This window comes from Heterocephalus glaber, unplaced genomic scaffold (assembly GCF_053883595.1).
Source record: "Heterocephalus glaber isolate CG9 unplaced genomic scaffold, H.glaber_assembly_v1.0 deba00001572, whole genome shotgun sequence".
In the NCBI taxonomy this organism is placed as follows: domain Eukaryota; kingdom Metazoa; phylum Chordata; class Mammalia; order Rodentia; family Bathyergidae; genus Heterocephalus; species Heterocephalus glaber.
Window position 1 is genome coordinate 18,211,334 of NW_028258357.1, and position 24,316 is coordinate 18,235,649.

Genomic DNA, 24,316 nt, shown 5'->3' on the forward strand with positions numbered 1-24,316 from the left:
TTTTGGAAGTATGGCCATTTTCACTATATTAATCCTTCCTACCCAGGAGCAGGGGCTGTCTGTCCATTTTCTGATATCATCTTCAATCTCTCTTTTCAGAGTGCCATAGTTTTCAGGGAAGAGGTCTTTGATTTCTTTTGTTAGGATGATTCCTAGGTATTTCAGTTTTTTTGATGCTATTGTGAAAGGAATTATTTGCCCTATTTCTCTCTCAGTGAGTCTGTCATTGGTGTAGAGGAAAGCTATTGATTTTTGTGTGTTGACCTTGTAACCAGCTACTTGACTGAATTTGGTTATTAAGTCTAGAAGACTTTTGGTGGAGTTCTTGGGGTCTTCTATATACAGTATCATGTCATCTGCAAACAATGACAATTTGACTTCTTCCTTACCTATCTTTATTCCTCTTATTTCTTTCTCTTGTCTAATTGCCGTGGCTAATGTTTCCAGAACTATATTGAACAAGAGTGGTGATAGTGGACATCCTTGTCTTGTTCCTGATTTGAGTGTGAAGGATTTCAGTTTTTGACCATTTAGTATGATATTGGCTGTTGGTTTTTCATAGATGGCTTCTATCAGTTTGAAGTAGAGACCATCTATTCCAATTTTTTGTAGGGTTTTTATCATAAATGCATGTTGGATTTTGTCAAATACTTTTTCTGCATCTATGGAGATAATCATATGGTTTTTGTCCTTGGTTCTATTGATATAGTGTATTACATTAATTGATTTGCATATGTTGAACCATCCCTGCATCCCTGGGATGAATCCCACTTGATCAGGGTGTATGATCTTCTTGATGATCTTCTGCATTCTGTTTGCCAGTATCTTATTAAGGATTTTTGCATCTCTGTTCATTAGTGAGATTGGCCTATAGTTCTCTTTTTCAGTTGGGTCTTTCTCTGCTTTGGGGATCAAGGTGATGCTTGCTTCCAGGAATGAATTTGGGAGTATTGCTTCCCTTTCAATTTCATTGAAGAGTTTAAACAGTAGTGGCAGCAGTTCCTCTCTAAATGTCTTGTAGAATTCAGCAGTGAAGCCATCAGGGCCCAGGCTTTTCTTAGTTGATAAGGTTTTAATTACATTTTCAATTTCATTGGTTGATATTGGGTTGTTCAGAATTTTTAGGTCTTCTTCGTTCAATTTTGGTAATTCATATGTATCTAGGAATCTGTCCATTTCTTCTGTGTTGTCCATCTTATTGGCGTATAGGTTCTGGAAGTAGGTATTGATGATCCTCTGTATTTCTGCTGGTTCTGTTGTAATTTCACCCTTTTCATTCCTAATTGCATGGATTTGGGCCTTTTCTTTCCTTTTTCTGACAAGGTTGGCTAAAGGTTTGTCATTTTGTTGATTCTTTTGAAGAACCAACTCTTGGCTTCATTGATTTTTTGTATCGTTCTCTTAGGCTCCATTGGATTAATTTCTCCTCTGATCTTTATAATTTCCTCCCTTGTATGAGCTTTGGGGTTGTCCTGCTCTTCTTTTTCTAGAAGCTTGAGTTTCAGCATCAGGTTGTTTAATTGGGCTCATTCTGTTTTCCTAATATGCGTATTCACTGCTATGAATTTCCCTCCTAAGACAGCTTTCATTTTGTCCCATAGATTCCAATATGTTGTATTGTCATTATCATTTAATTGAAGGAACTGTCTGATTTCTTCTTTAATTTCCTCTGTGACCCATTGGTTATTCAGAAGTGTGTTGTTCAATTTCCACATGTTTATGGAATTTTTTGAGTTTCTTTTGCTATGGATCTCCAATTTCATTGCACTATGGTCTGATAATGTACAGGGGATAACTTCAGTTCCTTTGCACTTACTTAAACATGTTCTATGTGTGAATATGTGGTCTAGTTTGGAGAATGAACCATGTACAGCTGAGAAGAATGTGTATTCTGATTTTGTGGGTTGGAAGACTCTGTAAACGTTTGTTAAGTTCATTTGTTCAAGAGTTCAATTGAGTTCTAGTATTTCATTACTTATTTTTAGTCTAGTTGATCTATCTATTTGTGACAGTGGGATGCTGAGGTCCCCCACTACAATTGTATTAGTGCATATATGACTTTTCATGTCTGTTAGTATTTGTTTTATATAGTAGGGTGCACTAGTGTTTGGTGCATAGATATTTATGATTGTCATCTCTTCCTCTTGGATTCTTCCTTTACAAGGATGTAGTGTCCTTCTTCATCTCTCTTAATCGGTGTTGGTTTGAAATCTACTTGATGTGCAAAGAGGATAGCTACTCCTGCTTTTTTTCGGGTTCCTGTCATGTGGAGTATTGTTTTCCACCCTTTAACTTTCAGTCTATGAGTTTCCTTTTGAATTGTGTTTCTTGTATGCAGCATATTGTTGGATTTTGCTTCTTCACCCATTCTGCCAGTCTATTTCTTTTGATTGGTGAATTGAGACCATTAACGTTGATGATTATAAATGAAATGTATTGACTTGTCATTGCCATGATTTTTTCTTTTTGTTGAGTTCTCCCCCTTTACATTTAATTTCTTGTCATGCCAGATGGGTTCATTCTGCTTTGCTTCCTGGGGCTGTGATCCTCAATGTCTGTTCCTAGGATATTGTGTAAAATTCTTTGGAGTGCTGGGTTGGTATTCATGTTGTTCCTAAGGTGCTCTTTGTCATGAAAGTGTCTTATTTCTCCATCCATTTTGAAAGATAGTTTTGCAGGGTACATCAATCTGGGTTGGAGGCTGTTTTCTTTTAGGGCTTGGAATATGTCACTCCAAGCTCTTCTTGCCTTGATGGTTTGTGTTGAGAAGTCTGCTGTGATTCTGACGGGCTTTCCTTTGTATGTGATTTGTTTCTTTTCTCTGACTGCTTGGAGAACTTTGTTCTTCTGTTGTGTTTCTGGAATCTTAACAATTATATACCTATGTGTAGATTTTTTTTTGATCAAGGCTATTTGGAGTCCTATATGGCTCACTTATCTGTATGTCAAGCTCTTTTCCCCTGCTTGGGAAGTTTTCTGCCATTATTTCTGTGAAGAGATTTTTTTATGTCATCTCCACTCTCTCCTGTTTCTTCATTGAGCCCAATCAGTCTTATGCTATTCTTCTTTGCATCATCTAGCAGAGGCTGGATTGATTTCTCATGTTCCCTTTTAATTTTGAAGCAATTTTTCTTTTTCTGGTCACTAATTGCAATCTTATCCTCTATTTCTGAAATTCTGTCCTCACATTGGCTCATTCTGCTGTGTAGACTTTCATTGGAGTTTTTCATGTCCTGGAAATCTATTTGCATCTGTTTTATGGATTTCATTTGTTTCTTATGTTGGGATTACATCATGTTCCTGAGCTCCTCTCTAGATTTATTAATCATGTCTTGCACTAGGGGCACAATTTCTCCTGTTATCTGAGAAATGATTTCTGATTTCATTTCTTCCAGACCCCCTTTTGTTGCCAGTTCAGTGGGTCCAGGTGGTTGAGCATCAGAGTGTTCCATCTCATTTCCCTTTGGGGTTGCTGTAGGTGATCTGGAAGTCTGGTTTTGAGACTTATTTATGTGTTTTCTCATTTCAACTGGGCCAGGGGCCTGTTAGTGCCTGCACAGATTACCTTCTCTGAGCTGGGTGAGGTGGGCCAGGGGCTGCGAGCAGCGGTAGGGATGGTGACCCAAAAGCCCTTTCCTGTGGGCTGGGAACAGCGGGAGGGATGGTGGCTGGGAAGCCCCTTCCTCTGGACCAGGAGCAGTGGAATGGCGGCTCAGAAGCCCCTCCCTCTGGGCTGGGAACAGTGGAACTCAGTACCTTGGTCTGGTGGTCTGGTGTCCTCTGCATCTTTGTAGTGTGGAACCAGGTGGCTGCCTGTCTGCAGCGGGGTGATTTGGTGTCTTCCGCGTGACTCAGGACCTCGGTAGGGTGTGCACAGACCTTCCTGTGTGCAGCAGGCTGATTCTAAATTTATGACTTAATAAAATAATTCTAAAGGAAAAAAACAGTAATGAAAGACATGAAAGAAGATAAAAGATCTATGTTCATGGGAAAATTAATATTGTTCAAAATGTCCATACCACTGAAAGATATTAACAGATTTAATGCAATTCTCATCAAAATACCAATGACATTTTTCACAAAATCAAACACTCCTACAATTCAAATGGAAGCACATATACCCTGGATAGCCAAAACAATCTTGAACAAAGGGAACAAAGATGAAAGCATCACAATCCCTGATTTGAAAACACACCTCAGAGCCATAGTAACTAAAACAGCACCGTATTGGCATATAAATAGATCCACAGACCAATGGAACAGAATTGAGATCCCAGAAATAAACCCATGCATCTATGCCAACTGCTTCTCAGCAGAGGTGCCAGAAGAAGTGAATGTGGGAGAATGGACAGCCTCTTCAATAAGTGGTCCTGGGAAAACTGGATATCTTGGTTTATGCAGAACTCTATTTGGCTGTCTTGAGCAGGGTTTCTCATACTTCTTGATAATTGAGTCATACTTCTTGCTGTTAATAAGGCCATTGGCTCAAACAAAAATGAGGGCAATTAGTTTGAATGTCAGTATCAGATGGTCAGAGAATCCTGAGTTTTTAAAGACAGTCATAAAATGAAAATGTAAAAATAAAGTAATATGTGTAAAGGACTTAGACAAATGTAAGGCACATAGTTAAAACTCAGTAAATACCTGTTATTCCTACTGTTATGGTCTTTGAATCTATGTCTAGAAAATGTAGTAAAAATGTGGCTCTTTTCTGCTTATATTGATAAACATTGGTGCTCAATCCATTGTCAGTTGTTTGGTAAGATTAACTGTATTTGACTGGTTCAGATTATTAAAAGCCACTTAGACTTGTCTGTGTAGACCAGCGCTACTCAATCTGGTCCCTGGTACCAGCATCACTTGGGACTTTTGAGGAAATGCAAATTTTTGGGTCCTAGCTTAGACCCACAGAATCAGTGTGTGGAGGGGTGGGGCCCATAGATCTGTGATTTAACAAACCCTTTGTGTGAAAGCTTGAGAACCCCTGGTATAAATGATATCTATCATCACCTGAAGGGTCTTATATGGCCAAGCAGCTTGGTTGTGTGTTGTGATTGTGAGATGCACAAGAACAAGGACAGAGAACAGGGTGTTACTGCTTCCCATTAGGTCATCAAAAGGACAACTCAATAGATTAAATGTAGACTATAAATCTGGACTGGGAACACACCGAGTCTGATCCAGTTCCTATTTCCTGCCTAGACAGAGAGAAAAGAAGAATGTGCATAATTTATCCTGATAATTTGATTCAAGAGAAGAATCCCAATATAAATTCTTTTGAACCTACCCATTTCAGTGCTGATGAAATGCTAATTCTCTTGTGTCTTACAACAACCATGGGAAGTAGGAATTACTGTGCTCTTTTTTTTTTTTTTTTTGGTACTGGGGATTGAACTCAGGTCCTTGCACTTGTGCAGCAGGCAGTGAAACCACTGAGCTAAATCCCCAGCCCCTTACTGTGCTCATTTTGAAGGAGGAAGGATAAGCATACCATTTCAGAAAGAAGCTGGGATTTAGACAGGACAGTGCTAATAGTTTATGCCGTATATTTGCTACACTTCAGTAGCAAAACTTTCTGATTCTCAGACCTTAGGCCTAATGTATAGAAGAAGAAATGGGAGCACAAGAAGTTAATTAACTTACCCAGTTAATTCACAGCTAGTTAGGGGTTGGAGCTTCAAAAGTATAAATTGCAACTCTTAACTCCAGAGCCTGTGTGACTGATGCTTTTCATTGCCTGTACTTTGAGTGATCATGCTAGTCTTCAGCTTTTTGCTCAAAGCTGATTCTGACTACCTCGCTGGCCAAAGGAAAAAAGTCAAGCGATCTATTTAGGTATTAAGGTGTCGGTATTGTCTAAACCCAGGAAATAAAACCTTGGGACAGCTCGTTTCCTCTGAAATGAACTCTGTGGTGAAACTTGGCTCTCCTGAGAGGATTCTGAGTGACTACAGTGACACCAGTGGCCAAGGGTGGGCTTAGGAAACTCCCACCTTAAGAAATGTGAATTCAACAACACTGCGATTCAATCTCACTCTGGATAGAATGGCTATCATCAAGAAATCAAATAATAACAAATGCTAGAGAAGCAGTAGGGGGAAAAGAATCCTTCTACGCTGTTAATGGGAATGTAAACTAATACAACCACTGTGGAAATCAGTATGGAGATTCCTCAAAAAACTAAAACTAGAAATTCCATTCAGCCAAACTATTCCCCTTTACAAATCTTCCTGAAGGAGTTAAAGACATCATATTACAGTGATCCACGCATCCCCATGTTTTACTAGCACAACTCAAAATAGCTGGTGGAACTGGCCTATATGTCTATTAACAGATGAATGGATTACAAATGAGGTGTCTATACACAATAGAATACTATTGGGCCATAATAAAGAATAAATCTGAGTCATTTGTAGGAAGATGGAGGCACCTTAAGGCCATAATGTTAAGTGAAATAAAGCAGACACACAACCTTAAATATTCCTTAATTTCTCTTATTCGACAAGCCCAAAGTGTAGATAAAGTAAAGAGCAAAATAAAAGACAGATCATGGGATCCAGGGAGATAGATCTTTTGCAAATGGGAAAAGGACCATGAGTTGGGGGAGGGGAGGAAGGAAAGGGTAGGTTAAAAGGGTTAAGACAGGCTATGCACATTACCAGTTCCCCACGCTGAACGTCATTGTTATGTAGTGCAAACATGGACTAATAAAAATAAACCTTTTTTTAAAAAAAGCTATTGGGGAGGAGCCACCCTTATAGGATAGGGAATAAAAACCAGAGGGAGGAGGCTGGAGGAAATTGTAGGGGACAAGGAGAGGAGAAAGTGGCCAGAGAACTGATTTTTGGGAAAGTTTAAACGGAGAAGCTGGTTTGGACAGAGGTACAGTTTAAGGAGTAGAGTAAGGCGGAGGCTTTTCACTGATTTTATTTAATACGTTGCCCTTGTGGTGTCTGCAAAAGGACAAGTGTGCAAGGGAGGGGAGGAGGAAGCCCGGGCTGAAGCCGTGCTGTGTGGCATCAGCTGGCACTCTTCTCTGTGAGCGGCCAGGGCGAGTCTTCTAGGCTCACTGCCACTGCCATCTCTGCTGCAATGACTCAACTCTGCCAGGATAGCACAAAGGGAGCCGTGCACGGCAAGAACGGATGTGGCTGTGTTCCCGTACACTTTACTTGTACAAACAGACAGAAAAGTGAAAAAGCAGCAGGTGCCAGGCTGCAATGTGCAGACCCCTGATCTCTCTCTCTCTCTCCCTCTCTCTCTCTCTCTCTCTCTTTTTGAGGCAGGGTCTCCCTTTGTCCCTTTGTAGTTCAGGTTGGCCCTGAACTCACTATGTAGCCCAGGCTGGCCTTGAACTTGTGGTGATCCTCCTGCCTCAGCCTCCCAAGTGCTGGGACTACAGACGTGTGCCACCATGCTGGGCTCTACCCCTGATCTCTTGAGGGTTGTTACCAGCAGGACCCAGAATCCTGTGAGCACAACATTCAACCTGGAGGCCATATGTGCAGGAAATGGATCCCTCTGTTGTATAAATAGATCGAATTCAATCTCAAGTTCTGGTGGAAACTATTCATTCAATTCAAGATTATTGACCTCGCCCCTGCCAGACTGCTTCTGCGATTTTGCTTAAGTACCAGGCTTTACGTAGTGTGGCGGAGGGCCTGGGCATGAGGTGGGGTTCTGTTTCCAGGGCTCTTGGGGTGTTGTTCTATCTGGTGACCACTCACCAATAGGAAGGGTCTCTGAGATACCATTCTGGGGTCCCGAGCATGCTCCTTCTTCAGGTCTGGTCCAGTCTGTCCACTTCTTTCAGGTCAGGGGCTGGGATCCCGATGAAGTTCCATTGTTGAGCTGGAATCCCAGAGCATTCTGCAGCCATTTCACCTGCTCTATGCCATGCAGGGGCAGGGAACCCTAAGGGCCTCTCTGGCTTGACCCAGAAAGGGCACAGAATTCCTCTGCTAGAATTGCAGGTGACACTGAGTTTCTACCATTTCCCAATCCACCCCTAGGATTCAGTTAGGACAGAAGCATGAAAGGGACAGAGTTCAGGGCCTTCATACATACTAACACTTTGGAGTGCTTCTAAGTTTCTCTTTGATTGTATGCCCCCTCCCCAAATCACAAAAGTTTATTTAGTGTTTTGGAGTGGGGGGGTTATGTTTTGGGGACTTCAAACCCAATCTAGTTCTTTGAGGTCTTGTGTGCTCTCTTGAGAAGACAAATGATAATTGTCAGCTTAGTAAATAGGGAAAGGAGAACCATCTGCAAGGAAAACCAGAGAAGAAGCACAGGGTGGGGTAGAGTACAAGCAAAGGAACCAGGGCTCTGTGGCAGGCAGCTAAGCCAACTTGGACATCAGTGTCAGCAGTTGCAAGGTGACTTCTACTCCATAACTCCATGGGCTTTGGAGTCTGATCAGCATGCATAAATCTAGGCTTTGCAGAATAAGCAAGTTACTTAATATATCAGCGAGAATTCAGTGAAATATGACAGAAACCAACATTTCAAGTAGAAAGGAATTAACATAGGAGATGTTGGAAAGGTTAGAAGTAGGTTCTATGCTGCTAGGAAATTCTCAGGGCCTCCTGCAACAATGAAGATAATGAGGGTCTTGGGAAGGCACCACAAGAACTGTTGGCCACAGGAATACACCACCTTAGCTGCCACCCATGGATCAGGAAGCTGCTTTTGTTGCAATTACAGGCTCCAGAGCTTGTCTGTTGAATCTGCACATACATACAAACCATGAATACCCTGCATCCTGTGTCTCAGTACTTTCACCTGGAAACCAAGATGCTACATGGCTAAATTCCATGATCCCGCTTCCAAGTAGAAACAACTGTAGCAATAGAAATGCAGTAATAGCCTCACTTCTGCCTTGTAGTGTCTTACAAAGGTGTCTGCATGCAAGTGCTTAAATCTTATCCATCATGATAGCTGCAAGGGAGTCAGAGAAAGCTTGTGCTCAACTTTCCCACTTCTGCAGTGCAGACTCTTATGAGATTCTGGAAGGAGCATGCAGTGGACATCAAGGTAGCCAACTGTAGTCTCTGTAGTACTTACTTTCTGGGGGCCTCAGATCTGCAAAATGGGGGCTATAATCTATTTCAAAGGGTCTTTGTGAGAATTAAACTAGACTCGTTTTAGCTTTCTTGTTTTATGATTTCAATTGCCAAACATTTGAAACTTAGAACCAAGCAGGAAAAAAAAAAGAAATTAATGAAAAAAACCTTAGAAATGAAACAAAATCATAAATTCCTAATTTCATCGGCTTCTATGTCTAGCTCTATTAGAAATATTTTAATTTTTCTGAATGTTTTATTTGTCATAGACATTTATGGCATCAGTGAGAGGAAATGCATTTTTCAATATTAAAATAATAACTGCAGAATGCAAGCATAATGTTGAGTGACAATGACAGCCATTTGCTTGGTCTTGGATTAAATCAAAAAGTTTCTTTTTTTCTCTGTTATCAGTGCAGCTTATGGAAATGTGCTCATGTCTAAATGAATTTTGATTCAAACCTCAAACCTTAACCAAAAAACCTATCAGCATCTGACTGGGAATTTCAAATGGCCACATTTCCTAATAGGTCAGTGTCTGTCATATCTGTCTCAATGGCAGAAAGTCTGCACGTATCAGAGTGAGGCTGATAGAATTCTTAAAAGCACCGTCTGAGTGAATGGCTGGCCTGACTGTCCTTCTGAATATATTTGTATATGAGGTCATGAACCAGCATTAGGCTTAGCTCTGAAGTTTTGGAGACGCTTCAGAAAAATTATTACAACTCTTCTGATATAGGGTGGATGCAGTCTGTTTCAGATGGATCCTTTGTTTATGGACATTTATGAAAGCCGAGGAGCCCAAGCCTCATATAAACTTATAGAGATACTATTTGAGATAGAGGGAGGTCTGATTTAAGAAATATTAATATTGATCCTAATAAACTCTACAGGTGAAATTGTCTTGGAATATGATGCAAGATGGGGCTCCAAACTGTTTCACTGGCTTGCAGGCCTTTTGTAGTAAGTATCATGACATCACAGGAAGAGTAGGATGCTGGGAAGGCAGGCAGAGTGGACTCCATTCACAGTGATTCGGCTTCAAGCTGTCCTAAGTGAACTAATGTTAACTCCGGGCTTCACACTGCTCACTTGCAAAATGGAGAGAATAAGGAAGACAGGGAGGAGAAGGAAGAGGAGGAGGAGGGTGAGATGATAATGCTTATAATGCTGCTGCTGTTGTTGAAGAAGATAGATAACATACAGCTGGTGATTATTACCGTATGGACAAGCACTGTTCTGGGGCCTTTTGTGTGCTGATTTAATCTTATAACAGCTCTTTGAGGTAGTTACTCACAGACTATCATGAGGATTAAACAAGGTAATGGGTGTAAAGCAATTAATGGATACTTGCCAATGGTAAATCCTCAATACATGTCTGCTCTTCCTACTGTTTTCATTGGGTTGTGATGAAAACCCAAGACATTGTTTTCAAAACATCTCGCTCTGTGCCTGGTACACTCAGATGCTCCTTAAGCGTTAGGTGTTATTTTTGTTGATTAATTGTTATTTTTCTGTTCATCCAGTCTACTTGATTTGGGTCGTACACTGTCTTCCCAACTCTCTTTCTATTAATTAATTGACTCAGTTCTTTTGTCTGTCAAGTACTAAGCGCCAAGTTGTATGCCAGCCACTCTTCTAAGCACAGGAGATGCTACTGTGGACACGGTGGATAAAAGTCCTTTCCTCATCACTACCATTTTAAAGCAATTGCGAGGAAAGTTCCTAGTGTATAAATTAAGTGAGAACAGTCACAAATACTTAGCAAGGAAAACACGAACTGTTTAGGAAGCAGTTCAGAGGGTAAGGGCTTAAGTGTAGAGGAGTAAACCAGTTCTTGGACCAAGGAAGCCACAAGCAGCCAGCAGGAAGTGGCTGGGATTCAATTCCTGGGAGCCAGAGCTCCCCGGGGAGACACTGGGGCTCAGACTCCAGCTCTTGGGTGTACTTGCTGGGAGTCGGAATGTTTCTCAGAAACCCAAAAGTCCGGGCACAGGGTAACCTCGGGACTCAGCGGCTCAGCAGGCACCCGGGAGGGGCACGGGTGCCAGTGGACTTTTGCTTTCTTTTCCTTTTGACTATGTCATCGCTTAATCAGCATTTTGCCAAAGCAGTGAGAACACAGGATTCGAAAGCCACATGGTAAAAAGGGATGTCGCTGCATGAAGGCCTCTGCCTCCACTGTCTCCATCCCAAGCACTGCTCACCAGAGAGTGCCATGGGCCAGCTTGTTCTTCTCTTTCTCTCTCTCTCTCTCTCTCTCTCTCTCTCTATATATATATATATATATATATATATATACACATACACACACACACACACACATTTATTTCTCTTTATCTCTTTTTCTTTTTTGTTAGGTACTTGGGGTCACATTGAGCTATATCCCCTCATCCCTAGTCCATTTTTTTCCTTAATTTTGAGAAAGGGTCTTGCTAAGTTGCTCAGGCTGGGCTCGAACTGGTGATCTTCATGTCTCAGCTTCCCAGAGTGCTTGGGATTACAGGCTTGTGCCACTGGCCCCTACTAGCATATAGTTCTTACAGAATCTCTGGAGCCTGGAAGAGTTCCATTCAGTCTCTTGAATGTTCTGCTCGGCCACCTCTTCACCCAACTCATTTGGCCAAGGATTCTTGCCAGTGGTCCTGAGCCAGTTCCAGTACGGGTCTAACCCTCAGCAGAGAAGGCTGGGAGGCCCTGCAGTATGCAGGACTCACTGTTGGACCCCAGTCCAGGAGCCCCAAAGGAAGCTTCGATCTGGTGAAAGCCGATGAGAAGCTTGGTTCAAATCATTTCAGAACACTCATTCCAAAGTCTACCTGATGAAGCAGTCTTTATAATCAAATCAAAACACAACATCAGACAAAAATAAAAATAAAGAAAACCATATGCTAACAAGCCCAGTTCAAGGGGAAAAAAATGGGAGAAAGAGTATACTGACCTGCAGATTTCTTTTCTTGTAATGTCTGTGTAGTCTTGGCATATAGATTTGGTCTCATAAAATGAGTTAAAAGTGGTTCCTCTGCTTCTATTTTCTGGAAGAGAGGGTAGAGAATTGGTATCCTTTTTTCTTTGAATGGTTGTCAGAGTTAACCAGTGAAGCTATCTGGACCTGATGCCTTCTGATTTAAGATAATTAATTATAGATTCACTTTCTTTAATAGTATAAACTGTATTTTGATGATCAATTTCCATTTGGGTGAGTTTTAATAGACTGTACCTTAAAGTTACCAAATTTCTGAGCTTAGAGTTGTTTGTAATATTCCTGCATTTTCTTTTAATGTTCCGTGAATATTAGTGACGGGGCCCTCTGTCACTTGTGATGCTGTTAATTTGTATCTTTTCTCTCTTTGTTCTCTTGATTAGTCTTCCTCGAGATTTAATAATTTTACTGTTCTCTTCCAAGAACCAGCTTTTGATGTCATTGATTTTTTCCTATTTTCAGTTACACTGATTTTCCCTGTAATTTTTATTACTTCCTTTCTTTTGCTTATTTTGGATTTAACTTGGGGTTTTTTTCTAGTTTCCTAAAGTTAGAGCATAGATTATTGATTTGAGATCTTAACATAGAATATATATTTTAATCCTATAAATTTCTCTGCTTGTTGCTTGATCCCACCCATTTTGGTAAGCTCTATTTCATTTAGTTTATTCTCCATCGACTCTTTAGGTAGTCGCTTCTGTATCTTAGATTGACTTTATGTGTGGCTTTTCAGAGACTTGTTATTGGGCTAGTGTGAGACATGTCACATTCCTATATTTTCCAAATCAAAGCTGACATTTTCCAGGCTCACAACGCTCCTTGCAGATGAGAAATCCCTTGTGGACTGTGTTTGAGGCTGTTCTTTCTCTCTCTCTTTCTTTCTTTCTTTCTTTTTTTTGGTACCGGGGATCGAACTCGGGACCTTGTGTTTTCGAGGCAAGTGGTAGAACCACTGAGCTAAATCCCTGGCCCTTGACATGGACATTTTAACCCAGGTTTTCAAGGCTGTGGTTCCTCTCATCCTTATGTCCTCATCTCAGAGCTGCCCCTTAATAGATTTGTCCCCTGCTGGTGGCTCTTTATGAGAGCTGGGCCAATATTCACAGGACCTGTGAGACTCATTCCATCCCCAGGTTCCCTAAATCTCTTTCCCACTAAACTGCCCCTGTTTCCCCCAACTCTAAAGCATTAACCTCAAGTCCAACATTTTTGAGATGACCCCATATAACCCTTCCAGTGAGGGTTTGGAAACAAAAGCGCTATGCAAGAATCACTTTCATTTACAGATAGACAACCTAGATTTTGTCTCAGCAAGTGAGCGTAGAAAAGCAATTAACCCTCTTGGGATGGAAAGAAAGTGAAAATGTGGTAGAAGCAGAAATTACACTGGAACGACTCAATCAATTATCAGTTCACCTTCCTAGAATTATTGCAAAGTGCTCCTTATGGAATCGGGGAAGGTGGCAAGTCTCTATTGTGGGCCGGGCAGTTACCATGCTGCATGAAATTTGGGGAGATAAATATAATCTTAAAACAATGTTTGGGAATATAAACTCCTTACTGGAAAGACAGCATAATGGAGTCCTTAAAAGTACAGTCTGGGTGGAGCCCATCAAGATTCAAATCTGAGCTCAACCATTTACTCTCTGTAGGACCTTAAGGAAATTAATCTCTGTGCAACTCACTCTCTTCTTCCAAGAGAGGGATAATAATAGTATCCATCTCACTGGATTAAATGAAGCCATATGCAGAGTGTTTAAAACAGTGCCTGATATAAAAGTGAGCCAGACCTAAATGCCATGTCCATTGAGGTTGTATCAGACATAAAGACCTCTGGTTTCTGTGCTCTGTGTGTTTGTTGATGTTTAAAAAGCTGCCAGACCCTTAAAGTTTTGTAATCTCAGTCAGTATTTTATTGAGTTCAAAGTAATGGGCAGCCTTCTACTATGGTTACAGTGTCAACCACTAGTGGCCAGCGTGCATGCCCATGCACACAGACGTGTGTGTGGCTTGGGGACAGGGTGGGTGGTGCGGGTTCCACATGTGTAAAGAAGCAGAAAAGCAGGGTGTGCAATGTTCTGCAGAGTTAAGGGACCCCAGGGAAAGCATAGCTATTCTCTTGCCACTCCAAGGATCCTGAGTACCACAGCTCCCCAGATGATAAAGCAACCCCGAGTCTACTCATCTTTTATTACCAGGAAGGCTCTGTGCCTCAGTGAATTTACTTTCCATTCATTTTCAAATGACTTTTCTGATATGAGCATTGTTGAATATGCACAAGAAAGAGGAGATGGAGGCAGAGGTATGTGTGGGAACAGATTTGCATGAGTATAAATACAGTATAGTACCCATATTTAAATGATACACTGATAATATTGTGTTGCCATCTCACAGTGAAAGCTAATTAATTCAGCTATTAAGATGATAATGGTTTCTTTCTCAGTTAATACCAGAGTTTGAAAAAAAACTCTGCAAAATTTTCTGGGCATCATTTCTTTGACTCATGTTGGAATAAGGAATTTTATTCTGTTAACTATTAAGCTGTCTATCAGTATCTATGACAGCTTTTAAAGGAATCATTCCAGGGAGGGGTCGAAGATTATTAGTGGGTAGACTGACTCATGTAGGGTAAAGTGTTCATGGAGCTCCTGCTTGGTACTAGGAAGGGAATGTTCTCTTTTTGCTTTTAGTTGGTTTTAAAATGCATGCTTTGCTATTTGCATTCTCGATATCAACACTGGTCTGAAACACAGTCTCTCTTTTGACTTTATTTCATTGGATGTGACATGTAAGAAAATGTTAAGATCTTTCCTACTTAAAGTCACGCCTGTTGGCAAATTCCCAAGCTAGTCCATGACTTTACCTTTCACATGCCTAGCTTTTCCTCCAGCCTCTATTTTCATATTTGGTCACCAGAGACCAGAATGTTCTCCCCATCTCCCCTCTCTTCTCTCCCAGTCTGGTTCAGGCCCTGATGACTTCTCAGCTGTGTTAAGCAAATTGTGTCCAGTCTCCATCTCCATTCTTCCTCCACGTGCTCCAGGAGTCTTCCCTACATGCAGGGAGGTGACCGCTTCGACGTCAAACACTTTAATAGCTTCTCTCCTTCTTCTTGAGGACTTGACTCCTTTGTTTTGCTTTAAAGGGCATTTAATTGCATTCTGCTCCCACTGTATCCCATTATCCATCTCCTACTAATTCTCCCATATTCTACCCTTCCACTATTTTGGATTACCCAGCTTTCTTTGGAACTTCTGTAACACCCAACCTTTGCTCACTTTCCAGAATATCTTTCCTCCCTCATGGTCCGTGACTCAAAATCCTACTTATTCTTCAAGGCCTCACTCACAAATCCTTTTTCCTTCATGAAGCCTTCCATGATTCCTCCTACTTGGAATTGATAAGGGTCATTCCCAGCCTATGTAATGTCTTTTCCTAGAGACACTTGATTTTTAGGTGTTGGATAATCATCACATTAAAAAAATTTGTTTTTGCCTACTACTGGCAAATTATCAAAATAAATATGTAAATTTCCATGCCTGCAATGAAACTGTTGCCCCTCCCCCTTAAATGTGTTCAACCTATGCAAGCATATGGAGAGGCTCTGAAATAATCACTTATACTCCTACACTCCAATAATTACTTAATTAGTTATCCTAGCACTTTACCTTCTATTATGCTGTGGGTATACTTCATCATCCACCAAGTTGGGGGCTCTGAAGACAAGAATATCTCATTCGTCTGGTATCTCCCAGGTCAGAGAATGTAGCTTTCAGAGAAGAGGTGTTTAATATTAAGTTGTACTACTCACTTGCGACCCAAGAGAGGCGATTGTGGTAGAAAGATGCAGACTATTACTTTAGAACATGATTTCCTGGCTTTGAATCCTCTTGATTCCCTTGTTAATCATGTGATCATGGCTAAGGTATTAACCTTTCTTTACCTTTTTCTCTTCCTTTATAATGTGGACAGATGTAAAATATCTTCATCATAAAATTGGTATGAGGACTGAATAACTAAGAGGAGGTGAAGTGGTTAGAATAACAGCTAGGAAATACTTAAAATGTTAGATATCATTCCAACCGTCTGCTAAAATAGGGAGGACTCTTGTCTCAATTCTCACCTGAAGGCTCTGGATGCTAAATTCCATGGTGAATTGGCTTTGCAGAAATTTCACAGTGGATATCTAAGAGCTAGTAAAACACTTCCCCTATCTTGAGAGTATGAAGAGGTCAGCAGTAGGAAGTTAAAGAGAGGTCTTGCTGAGATTGAGGGTCACGTGATTAGCTTGCCATGTATCCTCCACCCCACCGCAGTGGTGCCCTCCTTGAAATGTAGAGAACTTCTGTGAGAATTAGAAAAAGTCCCTTCCCAGTAAAGTCTGTACTCTGAGGAATCCTGCTGCCCATGCCCAAAGAAAGGGTCTTCAACGGGGTTTCTTGAGAAGGTCAATAGGAATCTCTGGAAGTGGAGAGACACCAGGATTGATGTTTGACTTCCACCTGAGCAGTCAAAGCCAGGAGGAAGGATGGCTGACTGTCTATGACAGCTGTATCTGTCCCCCAGAGTTTGCTGGACTGGAGAAACTGCCACAGAGTTATCAAGTCTGTGCCAAGCGAATTACATAGAGAAACTCTGTGAAGAGTCTGGCTCAAACTGCCCAATCCTAGATGCTGAAGAAGGTGATACCAGCTATGATAGCTGCATCCACCACTTTCTTGCCTCAGGGACAAAATACCCAACAGCCACAGCTTAAAGGGGGAAGGTTTATGTTGGCTCCCAGTTTCAGGCCACTGTCATCTGGCTCTAAGGCAGAAATGCCTGGCGGGAGGATCTGTGGGGAGAACAACTGCTCAGACCACACCAGCCAGGAAGCAGAGCAAGGAGAGAGGAACTGGGGCCAAGACACACCCTTCCGGCTCACAATCCCATAGACTACTTTCCATAGATGCCACCGCTGATGGGTCCACCGAAGAGTATGGTGCCTCCAATCACCTTCCAGACACATGAGACTCTAGCTACAGCATGGGCTAGAACAGAAATGTGTTTGCTCTTACCAAGGATGTGCAGGTGAAAGTACCTCAGTGACCAGAAGAGTTCTCTAAATAACCCAACCCAAAGCAGAAAGAATCAACTCTGAGAACTTGCTGAGCACAGCCGGCTTAGGACAATACAGTAATTCCTCCTTATCCACAGAGGACGTATTTCAAGACCCCCAGTAGTGCCTGAAACTATGGATAGTAGCAAACCTTGTATATATTTTGCATACACTCCTATGATACAGTTTGATTTATAAATCAGGTTCAGTAAGAGATTATCAACATAACTAATAACGAAGTAGACCAATTTTAGCAACACATCATGATAAAAGTTACGTGGATGTGGGTGGAAACATACCTGGCCAGGGTATGCCGGAGAAAGGCATGATTCCCCTCAAGGGCAGGATACAGCAGAATGGTGCAACATTTCACCACACCGCTCAGAACAGCAGGCGGTCTGAAATGTACGAATTGTTTACTTCTGGAATTTTCCATTAGTAATTTTGGGCTGTGGGTAAGCCCAGATAACTGAAACCTCAGAATGGTTATCTGTGGGGAAAGGAGGGTACAGGACTCTACCAGGCAAGCAGGCACATTCCTGTCACTTCTCCCCTGTATCCCACAATATTTTCCCAGTCTCCCCCCCTTTGACTCTGGAAGCATCCACCCAGAACCTGGTTTACCAGGTGGAGGAGATGAGTAGAAGCAGGAGGTGTGGAAAGGAAAGGTGGAGAAGAAGCCAGTCACATCCTGTCCCTGGGGCTGGGCATTTTACCTATCACATACTGCAGCTGGGCTGCACCTTCTCCAGGGAGTTGTTAGCTTTGAAATCAAGGTTGACATTTTTTATTATTATGCCAGGCTGGCACATTAAGTACTGAATTGAAACCCTGAGTGCAACTTTTACCCTGAATTTCATGTGAAGAGCAACACAGTTTCTGGAACTCGGTTCATTACTAATTTCCTGTGCTGACTCCATCCAAAACTGATGGTTCCCTGTGCCTGCTCTGCCTAGAGTCCCCGGAATATGTACTTTACTTGTTTAGCTATTGGCATGAGTTTTCCTTCGGCCAACCTTTAAATGCCAGGATGGCAGGGATAAAGTATTCGCCTTTACAGCACCAGCACCTAGTGTTCACTGCCCCCCCCATAAAGATTATATGAAAGTAATTTATCTTAAAAACAAACTAATATGGTTTCCTAAGAAAGGCTATAATTCAAACTTGTCTATATTTTGAGAGATAAGTTAAAAAACAGCAGCCTTCTCAACAATACAGTGTAATTTGTTCCCACTATGTGCAAGGATTTCCTGCATGTTTTCCTGAAGTTTGTGAAGAAGGGTCTGATGGAACTGAATCCAATGCACTATTCTGAGAAGTTTCAGGGGCCTTTTTTGTGGTTATTTACACTTTTCAGTGTTTCTGTCTCAGGTTTCTTCAGGAGAAGCATTACCAAAAACGCCGTGTACAAGTGTAAAAATGGCGGCCACTGCGTGATGGATATGTACATGAGGAGAAAGTGCCAGGAGTGCCGACTGAGGAAGTGCAAGGAGATGGGGATGTTGGCTGAATGTATGTGTACAGGTATTCACCTCAAGCCATTGCATTCCACCAAAAACCCCTTAAGGAGGCAGTCGCCAGGTAATCCGCATCACCAGGGTGATACGTCACATTTTACAAAAGGAATCTACCAGGCTCTCCAGCTTCTTGAAAAGGGTCAGGAACCACTGAAATTGACCAAGCTGTCAACGAGAGGGAACCTTATTTACCTGGAAGAAGTGGTTGTTGTTGGTGTATTTGTCTTGTTACAGGAATTATACATGGAATGAAAAGGCATTAAATCGCAATAAAAGTAATGTGCTTTAATGAGCTGCAAAGAACAATATTCTGAAAGTTTCTCCCAAATTTGATTTTAATATACTTCTTATTTATTGCTTAATTAGCATAAAGATTCATAGCTGTGGAAGGAAATAGGAATGCTACATAAAGTATAATTGCCTCTGAATTGTCTAAATAGAGTTTTAAACCAAGTCCTTTTTTAAAGAACCCATCTTGGCTTTGTGCAGCTCTGAACCACTTTGTATAGGCTTACACAGGAAATTAACTACCCCGAGTTTTAATATAATTTTGTCCTTCAATCTGATAAAGAAACACTGTATTAACTGCTGGCTTTGTGAAGAACCATAATCTTCATCAAGAATTGGAATTCATGTTAGTATAATACACAATTAATTTTTCATCCTGCAAATTCTACAGAGAACTCAGATTCTAAGATATGTCTCGTTCCTCCTCAAAACACAAATAGACAAACAGATGTCACCAAGGGGATGATAGCATTCAGGGAGGGAATGCCACATGAAATAAAAGCATGTGGAAAGTGACTCCAGTTCTATTGTTCCCAGACTATACTGGCTACTGAGATGGACACAGAGAAATAATGTGTGCAGGAGGAGGAAAATAGGTCTGTGTAAATAATCTGGCTCTGAGCGGATGAAAGTTTTATGGTGGCCGATCACAATCTCATTTTAGCTTACATGAAACAGGAGCCTAAATGAAGGCTGCTGCTGGCATCCGATCTTGGAATGGAAACTCCTACTTTGATACTGGATGGTTTATGTTGCTCATCACTTAAATATGAACTTGTTCCAGTTGAAGTTCTGAGGACATTTTATATAGCTGAGTCCCCCTATATAAGTCTAAAATATTATTTACGAGTGCAAACATTTCCAGTAACAGATGTAAATCTTTCAGGAATCTGAAGTAAATTCCCTACACAAAGAACTTTCTGAAACTTTGTTTCATTAACACTGAGAGCAGAATAAAGAAGTTAAATGAGAGTATGAAATATTGTGCTACATGATTTTTAAAGCTCTAAGTATCAATCAAGAATAATACCCTATGATCATTCAAAAACATTCAATCACTTTTTGTTAGATTTCTATCACTTAAAAAAAACAAAACCCTAAGATAACCTAAAAGAAAAGGTTGAGGGCCGGCGATTCAGCTCAGTGGTTCCGCCACCTGCCTCGCAAGCGCAAGAACCCAGGTTCGATCCCCAGTACCACAAAAAAAAAAAAAAGGAAAGAAAAGGTTGATATTGGCTCACAGTTCTAGAAGGTTTAGTTCACCAGCAGTTGGACCCATTTTGTTGCTTTTAGATTCCTGGTAGGTGTGCAGAATGGCAATAGAGGGGAATGAATGGCAGAGGAAACTGTTCAGTTCATGAACAGGAAGCAAAAGAGAGAGAAGAAGAGTCTGGTATCCCACAGTCCCCTTGAGGCCACACCTCCAATGACCTAAGGACTTCCCAGTGGGCTCTACCTCTTAAAGGCTGCACCAACCCCCACCCAATAGCACAACACTGGAGATCAGGCCTTTAACACGTTAGCCTTTGGGGGGGGCATTCAATGTCCAAACTATAGTGCTCCTTGATTATCCTAATCTTTAATTATATTTTCAATAATCTATATAGTTGTGAAAATCAACAGGATTTAAAAATTTTCCCTAAAGGTGTTAAGATTTGTTTTACTCAATAAATTTAATTCCATGTGTTTAATGTGAAGCTAAATGTACTTCTTATGGAATAGTGATGGGTGAAAGTAATATCAATGTTATATTGTGAAACACCAGCTCTCCACGTCCCCTGGGCCATAAGGAGAGCATGCACATTTTTTTTGGTACTGGGAATCGAACTTGGGACCTTGCACTTGTGAGGCAGGTGGCGGCACCACTGAGCTAAATCCCCAGCCCACATTTACCTTTTTATTGAGTGCATACCTTGTACTTTGTATAAGGCTTTAGTAGCACACATTCTTTATATAAAGCCTCTTTGAAATGATTTAATTACATCTGATCTGTATAAAGCTCTATGAGGTAGATGTTATTTGCATTTTACAAATGAAGAAATAGACTCACAGAGGGTAAACTTCATGTGCAAGGTCAGGTCTTAAAGCTGGGCTTCTCTTAAATGTCTGAAGACCTAGAATTCATTCTGCATTGAATTGCATGTATTTTCTGAGCCAATCATGCAGCAGCTGCTTCAGGACCACACACCCGGCAGAAACTTCTGTGATTGGTGAAGTCTCTATGTTTATTTTTTCAGGCTTGTTAACTGAAATTCAATGTAAATCTAAACGTCTGAGGAAAAACGTGAAGCAGCATGCAGATCATACCATTAATGAGGACAGCGAAGGACGTGACTTGCGACAAGTGACCTCCACAACTAAGCCATGCAGGGTAATAACGTGCAATGCTGTCTGCCAAAGTCAGCAGGAGTGAGCTTCTGAGAGCCCAGTGATTATGGCTGGGAGAATTTCCATTTCAGTTATGCATTAAAGTGGATTTCTTCTTTTTAAAATTTTTAATTTTTATCAGTCCATGTTTACAGTCCATAATGATATTCACGATGGGGAATTGGTACACTGCATTACATATCTTTATTCTTTTTCATCTGCCCCCTTCCCTCCCCCCTTCCTCCCTCCCTCTCTTGGTCCGCTTCTCTGTTAGAAAGACCTATCTCCCTGTTTCCCTTTGTCTACCTTTTATTTTGCTCTTTCATTTATTTATACTTTGGGTTTCTCATAGCTTAAATATAAGCCATGTGTCTGAATTACTTCAGTTAACATTCTGGTCTCCATGTGCATCCATTTTCCTACAAATGACTCAAATTTATCTTTCCTTATGGCTGAGTGGTACTCCACCATGTTTAAATACCACATTTTCTTCTATTACTCAAGGTAGAAATTCATGCTTTGGTGTAAACCTTCAAATGACAGTAAAAAGCAAAAGTTCTTCTTCTCCAGGGTCCATTTAACTCCGACTACCACGAGACTGCCAATAGGAATGACTTGGTCTTCAGCATATGATGGAGTTTCCCAACTGAGTTTGGATGACCATAGTTTTCCCTGTCATTGAGAAGCGAGGCTCAAACTCAGTGGAGGCTGTGGCTTAGGCCTTATCAATGAGACAAACAGGGCAAATACACATCTGTGGACCAATAGAGAAAAGCTCTTCCTGCTGAGCCACAATTTCTAAAGAAATTCTTAGAGCAACTTGGGACAAAATAGAGGAACAGGGCTGGGGATTTAGCTCAGTGGGTCTGCCACCTGCCCCACAAGTGCAAGGATCCGAGTTCGATCCCTGGTATCAAAAAAAAAAAAAAAAAGAGGAACAGTGATCAGGATGATTGGATGAACAACTACATGATAATGCATGGGCATTTGAAAGAGTTTTTATTTGCCATTAACCAAAACACCAATAAGCCACAATTGTCCGAGCTATACCCTACTCAGTATTGTTACACTACTGGCAGGGAGAACTTCATCCATTTTTAGCTTTTTAGATACATTATTTTGTATTCATTTCATAAACAATAATATTGTAGAAAAGTATTTGCTATAGTGCTGCATCAGCAACCCTTTGGTATAAGGGAGGAAAGGGCTGACCCCATTGTTCACATTCCTCAAAACAACACTATTAAGGAGGAAAGAGATATTCAGTGTCTGGATTGCCCAGGTTGACAACCATATTTTAGGGGCCAGGAAACAATTTTTCTGTGAAGTTCCGGATGCTTAGGCTCTGGTCACATGGTCTCTATCATAGCTACTTAATTCTGCCACTTTAGTGCAAACAATGCATAGATAGACAAAGGAGTATGGCCATGTTCTAGTGGGGTTGTGTTTATAAAACCAGGTGGATTTTGTGTGTGGACCACAGTAACTGAACCTCTGAATATGGAACAAATACATCTAGATGGAGCCTCCATTTTATATGTGGGAGCCTTTCCTTGATTATGGCTAAACCTTCAACCTTCAACCTTTGCTATGAAAGGGCTCACTGAGTTTCACATGCACACAACTAATTATTCCCAAGAAGTATATGAAGGAAATGTTTTGTTATCTTTCTCTCCTAGATAAGAAGATAAGCAGCTTGAAGCAAATTTAGTGAAATATGATGTTTGTCCCCTAAGAAAGCAATTGTATATGCTATATTAGAGCTCATAGTTCCTGTTTGTACTTAGGCCTTTAAAAAAAACACTTTGCTATCAGTTAATCCAGAGGAAGTATGCCTATAACCACCCTAACACTTTTTATTTTCTTGCCAGTGTAGGAGAAAACTGAACTCACCTCAGATCAACAGAATCTTCTACATTATATTATGGATTCATATAACAAACAGAAGATGCCTCAGGAAATAACAAATAAAATGGTATGGGTAACATCTAAAATACATTTGCTTAAAGTTAACATTTTCTGGGGTTTTACTATCTCGAAGGTGGAATTTATTTATTTATTTATTTTATCCAAAGGTGGAATTTATATAGAAATGTGTTACTTGAAATGGTTAGATCCGAGAATTTAAGTTATATAATTAAACTTTTAGCAGTGTTAAGCTATTACGGAGGAAGATGTCTCACATCTATCTTGTTAACAGTAACTGCTCTCCTAAGATCTGAGAAATATGAGCTTGGTCTTCAAATTTATTATTTCAATCTGGTTTTTCTTTAGTCTAATGATTTTATATTGACATATACTTCTCTTATCTATGTATTAATCATTTTTTCTTAAAATTTAGTTAAAAGAAGAATTCAGTGCTGAAGAAAATTTCCTCATTTTAACAGAAATGGCTACCAGTCATGTACAGATTCTTGTAGAATTCACAAAAAAGCTCCCAGGTATTTTAAATTTTAAATACTTAATATTTATTGAGTGTTTAAGTAGGTGACACAGATTGCATTAACCATCTTACATATAATGTTTTGTTCAATTCTCAAAACATTCTTGTGTGATCAGGTCTATTATCACTATCATTATTATTAATAATATGTAGTTATTTCTCTGCTACACTGTATAATATTCTTGTAGCAGTGAGAGAGACAGGTCTTCTCATTATTAAATGGGAATTATCTCATATCTGATTTAGTGTGCCTAACTACTATAGATATGAAAAGTTAGAGCCAGAAAGGATATTTAAAATCATTTATAATAATTCTTCCAAATCAATAGATAAAACTTGGAACTTTGCAAATCTTTGCAGAGTACTTATTCACTCCCTAAGTAGTTGTTGATACCTATTCTAAACTACATGCTTAGCTATTACCTTCACTGGGAATGGTTTAAGACTATTATATTTGTGATAGACACAGACATGCAAATGCATTACTGTTTGAATAAAGAGGAATTAGTTGCTGATTGTGGCTAAGAAATAGAGGAAGCCTTCAGTTAGGATTAT

At 40.5% G+C, this 24,316-nt stretch overlaps 1 protein-coding gene across 7 annotated transcripts in view; it reads left to right on the plus strand.

Annotated features, from left to right (window-relative positions):
- The window catches only part of Nr1h4 (nuclear receptor subfamily 1 group H member 4), an 81,916-nt gene that overhangs the window by 38,708 nt on the left and 18,892 nt on the right, over positions 1 to 24,316 (plus strand). For 5 of the 7 annotated variants that reach the window (XM_087192669.1, XM_013072276.3, XM_087192667.1 and 2 more), the window contains 4 exons: positions 18,518 to 18,670; positions 21,189 to 21,322; positions 23,195 to 23,293; positions 23,660 to 23,759. In XM_087192669.1, the coding sequence (XP_087048795.1) occupies positions 18,518 to 18,670; positions 21,189 to 21,322; positions 23,195 to 23,293; positions 23,660 to 23,759 (486 nt within the window). The remainder of the gene's footprint in view (positions 1 to 18,517; positions 18,671 to 21,188; positions 21,323 to 23,194; positions 23,294 to 23,659; positions 23,760 to 24,316) is intronic. The other 2 variants (XM_004844869.4, XM_004844862.4) reach the window with 1 other exon arrangement.